Below are 13,857 nucleotides of genomic sequence, written 5' to 3'. Positions count from 1 at the left end.
AGGGTGAAAAGTGGAAGGGATCATGTCATCATAAGAAGCTTTGTATGATGGGGCGCGTGGGTGGCTCAATCAGTTAAGCGTCCGACTTCGGCTCAGGTCATAATCTCACAGTTTGAGCTCAAGCCCCGCGTTGGGCTCTGTGCTGACAGCTCGGAGCTCGGAGCCTGCTTCAGATTCTATGTCTTCTTCTCTCTCTGCCCCTCCCCAATTTGTTCTCTATGTCTCTCAAAAAATAAATAAACGTAAAAAAAAAAAAATTTTTTTAAGAGAAAGAAAGAAAGAGAAAGAAAGAGAAGCTTCATAGGACAAGCTAAGGAGTTTGAACTTTATTCAGTCGATGACAGAAATCTAAGCAGGAGAGCAACATAAACAGGTACGTATTTTCAAAAACTTCCTCAAAAATACTTTAAATAGATCAGATTAAATGGCTGCTAAAATATATCTGGCGTTTTATAATGGATAAAATATCATAAATGGGGAGATTTACTAAAAACACAAAATCAGTCCATCACAAATCATGAGGTTGGTCCAGGAAACTATTCTTAAATGCTTCCTGTAATGGGGCACCTGGGTGGCTCAGTCGATTGAGCATCTGAGTTTCAGCTCAGGTCATGATCTAATGTTTCTTGGGTTCGAGCCCTGCATCAGGCTCTGTGCTGACAGCAGGGAGCCTACATGGGAATCTCTGCCTTCCTCTCTCTCTCCCAGTCCCTTCCCCACTCACATGCTATCTCTCTCAAAAATAAATAGACATTTATGGGCCGCCTGGGTGGCTCAGTCGGTTGAGCTTCTGACTTCGGCTCAGGTCATGATCTTGCTGGGTTTGTGGGTTCGAGGCCCGCGTCAAGCTCTGTGCTGACAGCTCAGAGCCTGGAGCCTCCTTCAGATTCTGTGTCTTCTCCTCTCTCTGCCCTTCCCATGCTCATGCCGTCTCTCAATAATAAACATTAAAAAAAAACCCAGACATTTAAAAAATAATAATAAATGCTTCCTGTGAAAGTGGGAAAACTTGTAAATGGAGTTCTTAATTATCAGACACATTAAGGCCTCAGCTTGACTGCTACATAGGCAGGAGTCTATTTGCTTCATTTTAATAATTAAAAATAAGTACTTGCACCAGGAGCTCCTTTCTCAAATAGGCACATCCCCTGCCTCATAACCTTCTTGGGCTAGCGGAAAGTCCTACTTCTTCTTGTGTTCTATCTAAAAACAGCCCAACTGGTTTAGAAGCCCATCTGGAGCCCATCTGCTCCAGGCACAAAAAGCTGCCTGTTATTCCAGTTATCTCCTGGGGTACCAATTATTACTTTCATTTGGGCTCTGGTTACAAAGCTGCATAGCTTTTGAATGGTCTGTCCCGACCTCGTCCAAAAACCTGTTCTTCTTCACGTATAATTTTGCAGAAAATAGGGTTTTTTCAGAAACCCGAGTAGAAACACCTCCATTTTTAAAAACTGATGTCATTTCTAGAAGGGTTAAGAACAGTAACAATTTGCCAATTAGCTTTTAAAGAAGTATAGCCTCAATTTAATCAAATAGTATACACTAGAATATTCAGGGTTATAATTTTACATTATTTCTAGGTAATTTAAAACACTAATGTAAAACGTGCCTTAAAAGTTGGTAAAGTGGCTATGAAGTGCCTAATGACGAGCAAAGGAGAAACTCAATTTACCCAACACAGCAAGTAATTCCAATAGCCGTACTTCTCGGCTATCATGGAGATACACCTAGATATAAATATACTACACTGGGGCATTCACGTACATCTACATATTTTTTCCAGAGAGAAAAAGAATAACAGCATCAAAAAAACCCTGTATTAACCACAATTTATTAATGAGCGAACTTAATGAGATATACCATTACTCTTAATGAACTGTGACAGTAACAAATTAGTCTAGTCCTTGTATAATTTTTAGTTGTATTTTATTTTTGCATTTATCCATGGCATATTGTTTCATATGATGCCAGAAGAGCTAAAAAATAATTTGAGAATTTCGGTCAATATTGTAGTAAAGGGTTGGCAAACTTTCCTTTAAAGGGCCAGTAAATATTTTAGATTTTGTGGCCACACAGGATCTCTATCTACTACCTTCTCTCTCTCTTTTTTTTTTTTCAACAATCTTTTAAAACTGGACAAACCGTTTTGAGTACAAGACAGGCCACAGGCCAGACGTGACCCACACCCCAGGGTGCTGATCCCATCCACAGACAAGCAGACGAAAGAGAATGAAGGCAGGAGCACCTCTAACAGCTTTGAGGCCATAATGAGAATCAAACAGAGGCAGATAAAGTGATGAACCTCAAATATGCAACAGCACTATTTACATTAACAGCTAAAATAACAAGATTATGAATTCTAGGTACTACAGTTTTTAATAAAAAACTCCTTTGTTCTTCAACATACATAGTTGTTCTCATCATTATTATCACTTGAGGCATGGAAGTTTGGGGTAAAACAAACAACATTTTTAAACTTCAATATTTAAAAAATACCTATTTCACTACATGGAAAATAAGAATTTCTGTTCGAAAGACACAAACGGGTAGCTGACCGGAAGATCTGTGGAATCACTATCGAGATTACATAAGGAATTCTTCACTTCAACAAGTTGCTTTTAAAAGGGTCAAAAGACACACACAAGTAATTCAAGAGATAAACGACTGGCAATTACGTGAAGAAAAGTCTGCTATCATTAGTTATGAAAGAAATGCAATTTCTTTTTTAAGCTACTACCTTACACCCATGGAACTGGTAAGAGTTAGAGAGTGAGTAATAGGAAGGGGGAGTGACGCCACGGAGACAGGGTCGCTAATGCACTACCAGCAGGGGCTGTGACAATCACAGCCATTCCAGAGGTCAGGTAGTTCGTACTTTACGTATCCTCTGAGTCAGCAGTCCCACCTCTAGGCATGTATTAGAGGAAACCCTTGTCAGAATACACATGGGCCACACCTAAAGATGTTCAGCATCTAAGTTTAACTAGGTTCAACATGGCACTGTTGGTGGCAGGGGAATGGACGTGGCCTAGGAATCCAACATAAGGGGGAATAAGTGAAATTAACAGATAGACCCTACGGAATACTAAGAAGCAATGAGCTAATTTACATATATTAGAAAAGATATAAAACAATGTTGAGCGAAGAAAGTTTAAAAAAATGACATTCATGCCATGATACCATTTATACATATGTACATCATATCAATAGCGTGCAAGAACTTATAGTAAACACATGACACTGGTTGTTTATCAGGGAAAGAGAATAAGACTGAAACAGAAAGGGGGAAACATTATAAACTAAAAACAAGATGAAGCCTTTCTGTTGACTACTAACAACAATAAGCGATGAACCAAGGATTATAATTAGCTCAGCTATATGTACCTGACTTAAAAAATAGTACATAATTATATAAACCACATTTTATTTTGTCTTATTAAGAGACAATTTAAGATATTTAAATTGCTAAATTTAGTATTCACTTACGTGCTTGTAAGATTATGCTATAAATACCATATTCTGTCCTGTTTCTCACACTCTCACACTCTATATACCCCTCTTTCCTTAGTCATTTTTATTTTTACTACCCTAAAAACACGTGACGTGACTTATTTCTCTACACCCTCCCAAAAGTTTTTGGTTTAATTAAAATCAGAATAGACTCATGGAAGTTCAACACATAAACATCACTCACTTTGTACAACAGACATAAAAAGGTTTAGCATCCTATTAGAAATTATTTTATACTTTATTTTCATTGAAGATAATTTTTACTATTAACCATTTCATACCACAGGAGGGAGCTCTGGGGACAAATGCTCCATCTATTAAACACGGACTCATGAATGCAGAACACGGACACAAGGACAAAATCCAGGAAAAAGACCAAAGGAGAAAGGAATGTTAAGTATTAGTTGAGTAGACAGGACGTACAAACCTAGATACGTGAAAATGGCCTGTGAAACACAGCACAAATTCTAAATAAGTAAGAACATTAGGAACGTGATCCATCAGGTTAGGATTGTAAGGAAGACTTTCTAAATGAGGTAAAATCTGAGCTGAGCTTGGAACATTACAGATCGCTGATGGGGGCAGTAGGATCGACAGGAGTGAATGCCACACAGGTGGCATGAGGAAGAGGCAAAGAGAAGGAAAATCAGCTTACTTCTAAACAAGTATCTTTATAAGATATTCTTTTTTTCTTTGATAAAGTATTCTGGTTATGAAATATGAACAGCGATATAGGCATACTGGAAGGTTACAAACACCATACAGAAGATGGCATCCAGTCCGCTGTCTGTTTACATTAACATTTAGAAAGTCTGATGGATGTAAGTCACCCCCAAGATCCAATAGGGAAACTAAAAAACGAACAGGAATTACACGGTACACTTATAGAGAAAAAGAGATAAATTTTACAACAGGAATAAAATCAACATAATCGGCTATGACGTTAACACTACTGAATCTACTGATCAAAATGTGAATTGTTTACCAGGTAAAGTACACAACAGATGATGCTCCCAAATTTATTCAATGTGGTTGACGCAGACAGGGTTAGCAGGTGATAGGATCATAAACTTCTTACCTTAGCTTTTTTTTTTTTTAAGGAAAAATACAGAAATAATAATGGTGATGGAAAAACCCATGTACCTTAATTTATATTTTGTGTCTTATTTCTTCACCTGGATCATTTTACACATGCAGTAGTTTCGATTGGTAGCAACTGTTTATCAACATTCTATGAGGAAGATGCCTCAAGTTATTTGCATTCTTATTTCTCTTATATTCACCAAATCCAATGCTACATAATTATAAATAAAGCACTCTGTAACAAGATGATCAGTTAAAAAAAGTTTTGTTTCAGTCACTAAACAGTTAGCAAAACTAAATTTATCTTTGCTCAAAAAAAATAAAGATTTGAAGTTTCTTTTATTTTTGTTTTTAAAAAGTAGCATTTTGGGGGGAGCCTGGTGGCTCAGTCAGTTCAGCGTCTGACTTTGTTTCAGGTCATAATCTCACGGTCCGTGAGTTCAAGCCCCATGTCGGGCTCTGTGCTGACAGCTCAGAGCCTGGAGCCTGCTTCGGATTCTGTGTCTCCCCCTCTCTCTGCTGCTCCCCAGCTCATGCTCTGTCTCTCTCTCTCTCTCTCTCAAAAATAAATAAAGATTAAAAAAACTGTTTTTAAAGTAGCATTTTTTTACTTGCTTATTACTTACTTCATCCATCTTCATACATGTGCCAAAATCTGCTAACTTGAGATGTCCATGTTTATCCAAGAGCATGTTGTCAGGCTTTACATCTCTGTGAATGAGACCCATGGAGTGTATGGCATCCAGAGCAAGAACGACTTCAGCAGTATAAAATTTGGCCCACTTTTCAGGTACATCGTAGTTACTCATAAGGTTTACAAGATCTCCACCAGGCATGTACTCCATTACCATGTATAGATACTTATCATCTTGAAAAGCACAAAAGAGCTGGAAAACAAAACGGGAAGGAAAAACATTTTTTTAGAAAAAAGAAAACCAAAAGCTTAATAGGAACAAAACCCAAAAGTATCATTACTGCTGAAAAAGGCAAATTATTTTACAACCAAGAGAGTTTAATTTTATGAAATCTTTGATTTTAGATTTGGACATCTTTAATGGAAAAGGAAGTATCAGACAAAACTTTGTATATGGTTATCTTCCTCATGCTTATTGACAAGAAATACATAAATGAGTCATTTTCCCTCTTAGAGAATACAAAAATCTATTTAAATAGAAATATTTTAAAAGAGGGGCGCCTGGGTGGCTCAGTCGGGCAAGCGTCCGCCTTGGGCTCAGGTCACGATCTTGCAATCCATGAGTTCGGGCCCTGCATCAAGCTCTGTGCTGATGCAGAGCCTGGAGCCTGCCTCAGACTCACTCTCACTCTCTGTCCCTCCCTTGCTCATGCTCTCTCTCACAAAAATAAACAAACATTAAAAAAAAGAAAAGAAATATTTTTAAAAGAGAAACAGTAAAAATGAGGAACATACAAGGTAAAAAAAAAAAAAACCCGAAAGAATTCATAATTAAAAAAAACAGCTTTCCGAAAACAAAACAAGTTACTGCACCTAATTCACAGAGAAGAAAGCTGAGGAGATAGAGACAGTTGAGAAAAACCTTTGAGATACCACATTCGATGGACAGAAGAAGAGGGAGTGAGCACCACACCACTGGAAAAGAGCGAGTCCCTGGTAGCCACAGTTAATAAAACAGGGCCTTCTCCTCTCCTATTCTCCACGATTTGCTCCTAAGCAGCATATGGCAGGTGCTACCAGCACCTAGACTAGAGCAGTGGCAGTGGGACCAGAGATATTACACCTAGCTAGGTTGCTACTGACCCCCCCAGAGAGACAGGAATCACAAATTCAGAAGAAAAGTTATCTGTATATTCCACCCACGTCCCACCCCACCCCCCCAGAAGCAAGCAACGCAAACAGAAAAGGTTTCCATAAATAGGGAAAAACTAGAACCGAAGCAATAACTCATGCTCAAAGTAAAGAAAAAGAATTCCTAGAAATCAATCATTTCAAACAAACAAACAACGTAATGGGAAAATGAGGAGACTTAAGCACGCATAAGAAGATACTCACATAAGAAGATATTCAAAGACGAAAAGGCATGAAATTTCATTAAAGAAAGGTAAATTTAAATCACTGTGAAACAAACACCGCTTCACAAGCACAAAAATGATCAACTTTTAAAAGTGACAATACCAAGTGCTGGCAAGGACAAAGGGAACTTAGAAACTAAACCTCTATAACCACATTGAAAAAAAAAGCTATTACCACCTACTAAGATAGACTACAGGTACCCCAAAATGCCACTCCTAGGAATAAACGCAGCAGAATTAAGTACAAGAACATTTACAGGGCACCTGGGTGGCTCAGTTGGTTAAGCGTCCGACTTCGGGTCAGGTCATGATCTCACGGTTCGTGAGTTCAGGCCCCGCGTCGGGCTCTGTGCTGACAGCTCAGAGCCTGGAGCCTGCTTCTGATTCCGTGTCTCCCTCCCCTCAGCTCCTCCCCTGCTCACACTCTGTCTCTCTCTCAAAAATAAATAAAGATTAAAAAAAAGAAATTAAAAAGAAGAAACATTTACACTACTTGTAACAAATAAAATTTTGAAATATACCAATAAACTATGATATATACATGCAATGGAATAAAACACAGCAATGAAATTAATAAACTGTAGCAATCTAGATTAGATAACTCTTTCCAACATAATGCTGAACAAAAAAGCTAGATACAAAAGAGGTATTCAGCGATTTCACTTATATAAAGTTCAAAAAACAGGAAAACTAAAGATCATGGGTGCTTGTTTAGGTGATACACGAGAAGGAAAAGCAAGGAAATGATTACTAATAAAGTCAGAAGAGTGGTTATTTTCGGGGAACACACGGAGGTAGTGATTAGGAAAGAGTGCAAGAGAACTTCTGGAATTCTGGCAATGTTTATTTTTTGACCTGAGTAGTAAATACTTGGGTGTTGCTTTGTGATAAATCTTGTTGTTTGTTTTATGTATTTCTCGGTGTATGTCACAAATAAAATCTTTTTTTTTTTTTTTTTTTTTTTTTTTGAAGTATGACATGGGGCACCTGGGTGGTTTAGCCAGTTAAGCGTACAACTTTGGCTCACAGTTCCTGGGTTCGAATCCCACATCAGGCTCTGTTCTGACAGCTCGGAGCCTGGAGCCTGCTTCAGATTCTATGTCTCCCTCCCTCCCCCTGCTTGTGCTCTTTCTCCCAAAAATAAACATGAAGAAAAAAATTTTTAAGACAAAAAAAAATATTTTAAAGTATGACAAAATTAAAGCAGGACTCAAAAGGAAATTTATAACTTCAAATGCATTTATAGGTATTTCTCCTTATCCTTTCACTATCCAATAATCACACAGGTCTCTGCACTGTAAAGTAAGGACAATAAAAATTAGGCAGATAAAGAAACTAGAAAAGAACAATATACATCTAAAGAAAACTGGAGCTATGGAATTTTTTTAAAGCAGTAAATAATTACAAAAAAAAAAAGGAAGGGTGTTATTTTGTAAATAAAACAAAAAAACACGTTAAGACTAAAAAATGTACATATACTCTATTCAATACAAAAGTGGAAAAGAAGACGGATACCGTCACAGAAAATATAAACTGACAAGAGGTAAATAAAAACCTGAATTAGTCAAAAATCACATGAGAAAAATAAAAAGGATGATAAAAGATCTAGTTGGGAAGAAAGAAAGGAGGGATTGAGTACAGAAAAAACATCCGAGTTTTAGGACAGCAAGCGCTCTCTCAGAAGAAAGGGAGAAAAGATTGGGTAGGAGAGCAAAAAGTCTTTCAAGAATTCTTGTAATTTTTTAGTACTTCAAAATTAAAAGATTAAAATTAGCTATGGAAAAATGTTAAAATTTTCTAAACATATGTAAGACCAAAACCAAAGAATGCTTCCAGATGGCTTATCAGGCAAGCAAGAAAAGCCATTTACCAACAGCGTATTAATTAAGTTGTGTTCCATTGCATCAGCAGAAGAAATGTGTCCAGCAGAAATCAACTCGAGGCTATCAGTCTTTCAACAACAGTTGCTCAAGGAGTTGAGGGCACTGGGGGCAATATCAGTAGTCAGTTAAAAAACAAGGTAAATGATTTTGAGTGGTTTTTCTCAGCTCTTGGTGAGTCAACAGATGTTGCTGATACTATGCAGTTATTACCCTCTATTGGAGGAGTAAGTGCCAAATATGAAGTAAAGAATTAGCCTCTATAAACAGTCTGCATAGGTCAACTACAGGCAAAAATATTTTCGAAGGAGCTGAGAAAACACTAATTCAGTACAAACTGAAGTAGGTGTGTTAACAAAAGATGGTGGTAAAAATATATGTGGAGCAGAAAAGGTTTTCACTGGACAAATTTACAAAGCTTGTGAAAATGTATGACATTTAAGTCTGGAGTCAGTCTCTGTAATACTGATCTTATATAAGAACTCAGTGGAAAATACATTTGAATCTCATGTCATAAATGAACACTATTAATGGTTGTTATTTGCTCTTTGTGGACTTAACCATCTTCATCTGTTTTTGTCAGAAATAGAAGATGTGTATCCTGACTCACTTTCCATACAGCAGTTCAATCAACGGCTTAGCACTGGTAAAGTTTTACTGCAATGATCTGAGCTTAGAGCTGAAACTGAAATTTTTCTCATCAAGACCATCCTCAACTACTATTACTGAACACTCAATAGCATGGAAATTAGCCTTAGCTGCAGCCTTAATAATGTTTCGTAATTAATACAACCTAAAATGACAAGGTAAAATAGGGCTTATCTACAAAACTTAAACTTTTGATGACAGCTAACACCAATCCCCTTTTTATACTTCCCATTGCTGTCAAAATCAAAACAAGAAGTGAGCTCTCCACTCAAGTGCACAAATTTGCAAGGGATGTATTTTCTGAGCTCAAACTACAGTCTCACAGTTCCAACAGGATTTTTTTTTTTCTTTTTGCTGTTTCATGTTTCAAAATCCATTTAAACTCTGTAATTGAGAAGCTTCTACCCAATCTGCAGTTGGAAGTAACTAACCTGCAGTGTGCTGACATTGTTACAATGTAAATATCAAGATAAGAATTCAACAGAATTCTATAAACATCTTCCAAGTGATAAATATGCTCAATCAGAATCCTCTGCTCGAGGTCAACATCAAGTCATAAATAAGGTATTGGTATATACTCGTAACAAGTGATGAAAATGGCACTTTACCTCTGTAGTCTTTCCCTAAAAACTCATAACCTGAATCTAAATAATGAGAAAAACATCAAATTCTAATAGAAGACTATACACATATCCTACGGTATTAACTGATAAGTAATCCTTAAAGTTGTAATGGTCATCAAAAACAAGGAAGTCTGAGAAATTCCCATAGCCAAGAGGAGCCTAAGAAGACACGATAACTAAATGTAGTAACGTACTATCTTGGATGGGATCCTGGAACAGAAAAAGAGCACAGGTAAAAATGAAGAAAATCTGAATCAATTATGGACTTCGGTTAATATAATGTATCAATACTGGTTCATTATTTGTAACAAATGTACAAAACTATGATGTTAATAGAGGAAACATTACGGGGTGGGAGGGTGGTGGTATTATGAGAGCTCTCTACCATCTCCTCAAGTTTTTCTATAAATGTAAACTTTTTAAAAATAAATCCTATTAATAAATAAAAAATAAACCATATGCTGTTGGATAATAGTATCTGGCAGTACCTACCTGTGTGAAAAGGTATTTTCTAATAAAATATGTAAAATATCTTATTACACATTAGCATTAATAGAACATCTACAAACATTGACTGTGAACCCCAATTCAACAAAATGTTATTGCCCCAGAAAATAAATTCACTCTTCTCCTTAACAGACTTGTATTTTAAAAAATTGTACTTTTTATCACATTTTGAATTTCATCAACAATGTGTACAAATGTGTTTTCTCATTATATAAACTATCAACGTAAAATCTTTGATTTGTGGCCATCTTGGGCCACAAAGTTTAAAATATGTACTAACTGCCCCTTTACAAAAAAAAAAAAAAAAAATTGCCAATTTCTGGTGTGACTGAACCATGGTAAGACTGGCCATGGTTGGTAACTGTTGAGGCTGACTGAACAGTACACAGGGATTCAATATACCTTCTTTCTACTTTGGGGTACATTCGAAATTTATCATAATAAATTTTAAAAGCTAAAATATTTGTCATTAAATATACTGAAAATTTTTGCTTAAAGATTTGCAAGCAAGGGGCACCTGGGTGACTCAGTCCATTAAGTGTCCAACTTCAGCTCAGGTCATGATCTCGCAGTCATTGAGTTCAAGCCCCACATCAGGCTCTGTGCTGACAGCTCAGAGCCTGGAGCCTGCTTCAGATTCCGTGTCTCCCTCTCTCCCTGCCCCTCCCCCACCACTCAAAAATAAACATTAAAAAAAAAAAAAAAGATTTGCAAGTAAGTTCAATTCAGCCTCAGGGAATGAAGAGTTTCTATTTTATATAAACTGTACCAAAGCTCAGAAAAAAGTGGTATGTTCCTCAACTGTTTATTAGGGTAGTCTCACCATGATACGAAAACCAATCAAGAAAGCCCATGTGTTCTTTTTGTTTATTTCTATGAATATAATTTATTGTCAAACTGGCTTACATACAACAACCAGTGCTCATCCTGCCCTCCTCAATGCCCATCACCCATTAAAAAAAAAACTTTGAATTAAATCAAAGGTCAAATGTCACTTATACACACAGACAAACAATTCCTTAAAATATTAGTAAATCAAATTCAGTACTCTATTCAGAATACAAAATTATAGCAAGTGGCATTTTCTTTACATTTTATATTACCTTAAAAAAATTTAGTGTACTATAGTAACAGATTAAACAAAAAAACCATCTTGAAAGCAGCTAAAGAAAACGTTTTTAAATACTTCAACATTATTCCTGATTAAAAAGTACTTGGTAAGCTAAGCACAAATAGACCAAATCCTTTACTAGCTTACTCAGAAAGCTTCAACAAACATCAGACTTAATCATTAAGTTTAAAATAATAAAAAAGATAAGGATAAAAATTTCTACTAATTCAACACTATACTGAAAGACTGAACCAATGTTATTTTTTTGGCACTTTATAACGTCTACATTTTTAAAAACCAATTTTCTTATGCCTGAGTTTCTTCTGAACATATCTGATGGCAAACAGTTTACTGAAAACCAAACTGTATACAGAGAGATATACTATCCTGTTATGGGAGGGCTTAATATTCCAAAATAATCCAAAGAACCAAAAATATCTATCAATTAAAGCAATGCAAGAAATAACTGTAGTGTATTTTTTTTAACAGAATGAAAGGTTAATTCTAACTTCATAGAAAAAAATGATTAAGAACTGCCACAAAAATATTATAAAAGGAAATCAATGAGAAGATGTGCCCTACCAGATACAACAATGTGATTTTAGTGCAGGAACAAATAACAAACCAAAATAACAGAACAGAGTCAAAAGAAATTCATGTGTATATGGTAATTTAGTCAATGATATAAAGGACATTTCATTCATTTCATGGGAAAAAAGGCATTTCTACAAATGGTATTGGGCGTGGCTGCCCATTTGTGAAAATCTCACACATAAAAAAAAATAAATTCCCGGTGACTCAGAAATAGACTCCCACTCCTCTCAAAATTAAAATATAAAAAGTTAGGGGCGTCTGGGTGGCTCAGCTGGTTAAGCTTCCGACTTCAGCTCAGGTCATGATCTCACAGTTGGTGGGTCCGAGCCTCGTGCTGGGCTCTCTGCTGACAGCTCAGAGCCTGCATCCTGCTTCAGACTCTGGGTCCCCCTCTCTCTCTGCCCTTCTCCCACTTGTACTCTTTCTCTCTCCCTCGCAAAAATAAATAAACAGTAAAAATAAATTTTTTAATAAAATCAAATATAAAAATTTAAAGAAAGTATAAAGGAATATTTTTATAAATTAAGGATGGGGAAGGTATTCCCCAGCAAAAATCAAAATACAGAATGCATAGATGTGACTACATTTATGTTTAAAGATTCAATAAGCAACAGACAAGTAATAGTCCAAGAGAATATATTTCCAACATATATAACAAAGAATCATTATACAGGGTCCATTACCATTCTAATAAATCACTTTTATTTTTTTTAACGGTTTTTTTATTTTATTTTTGAGAGAGACAGAGACAGAGTATGAGTGGGGGAAGGGCAGAGAGAGAGAAGAAGACAGAATCTGAAGCAGACTCCAGGCTCCGAGCTGTCAGCACAGAGCTCAACACGGGGCTCGAACCCATGAACCACGATATCATGACCTGAGACAAAGTCGGGTGCATGACACTTAACCAACTGAGCCACCCAGGCACCCCATAAAACAGCGAAACGACACAGAAAAATGGGATAAGCGATAAAGGAATACAAATTACTAACAAGCATATGGAATATCTTGAACCTCATAATTAACCAAGGAAATGCAGCTTAACACAATAACATCTTTTTTTCTTGAGGATATGACTAATACAAATTTTAAATAACTACAATTTCCAGTATTGGCTAAAACGCAGTGAAATAAAAATGTTAAATAATTAGAGTAATATAAACTCATACAAACCTTTTTTTACACAGTAATTTGGCACCATCTATCAAAGTGTCAAATGTGCACACCATATGACCTAGCAAATCCAATGCCAGGGATTGAGTCTAAAGAAATGTTCATCCATGTATTAAAAGATGGAGGTGTAAGCATGATTAATTCCACATCAAGGACAGAAAATGTACAAGATTGGTCTGGAACTTCCCACAATATCAGATAGCAAGCTATCAAAGACGGCTAAGTTTACAGCAAAAGGACTCAGGAACTGGGGTGTCTGGGTGGCTCAGTCGGTTGCACGTCTAACTTGAGCTCAGGTCGTGATTTTGCGGTTCTTCAGTTTGAGCCCCACATTGCGGTCTATGCTGGACAGCTCAGAGACTGGAGCCTACTTTGGATTCTTTGTCTCCCTCTCTCTCTCTGCCCTTCCCGACTTGTGCTCTATCTCTGTATCTCTCTCAAAAATAAACACTAAAAAAGAATTTTTTTTTAATAAAGAAAAGAAAGGAAAAAAGAGGGGAGGGGAGGGGAGGGGAGGGGGGGAGGGAAGAGGAGAGGAGGGGAGGGGAGGGGGGAGGGGGGAAGGGGAAGGGGAAGGGGAACGGGAAGGGGAAGGGGAAGGGGAAGGGGAAGGGGAAGGGGAAGGGGAAGGGAAGGGATGGAAAGGGATGGAAAGGGATGGAAAGGGATGGAAAGGGAT

The 13,857-nt window shown here is 36.9% G+C and overlaps 1 protein-coding gene across 1 annotated transcript in view; it reads right to left on the bottom strand.

The window, feature by feature from the left end:
* Positions 1-13,857, bottom strand: part of ROCK2 (Rho associated coiled-coil containing protein kinase 2) — a 136,531-nt gene that overhangs the window by 48,085 nt on the left and 74,589 nt on the right. The window contains exon 5 of the mRNA XM_049652519.1: positions 5,223-5,483. Within this exon, the coding sequence (XP_049508476.1) occupies positions 5,223-5,483 (261 nt within the window). The remainder of the gene's footprint in view (positions 1-5,222; positions 5,484-13,857) is intronic.

Source organism: Panthera uncia, assembly GCF_023721935.1.
Source record: "Panthera uncia isolate 11264 chromosome A3 unlocalized genomic scaffold, Puncia_PCG_1.0 HiC_scaffold_12, whole genome shotgun sequence".
Lineage (NCBI taxonomy): Eukaryota > Metazoa > Chordata > Mammalia > Carnivora > Felidae > Panthera > Panthera uncia.
The sequence above is the reverse complement of the archived record's forward strand: the minus strand, read 5'-3'. Positions and strand labels throughout refer to the sequence as shown.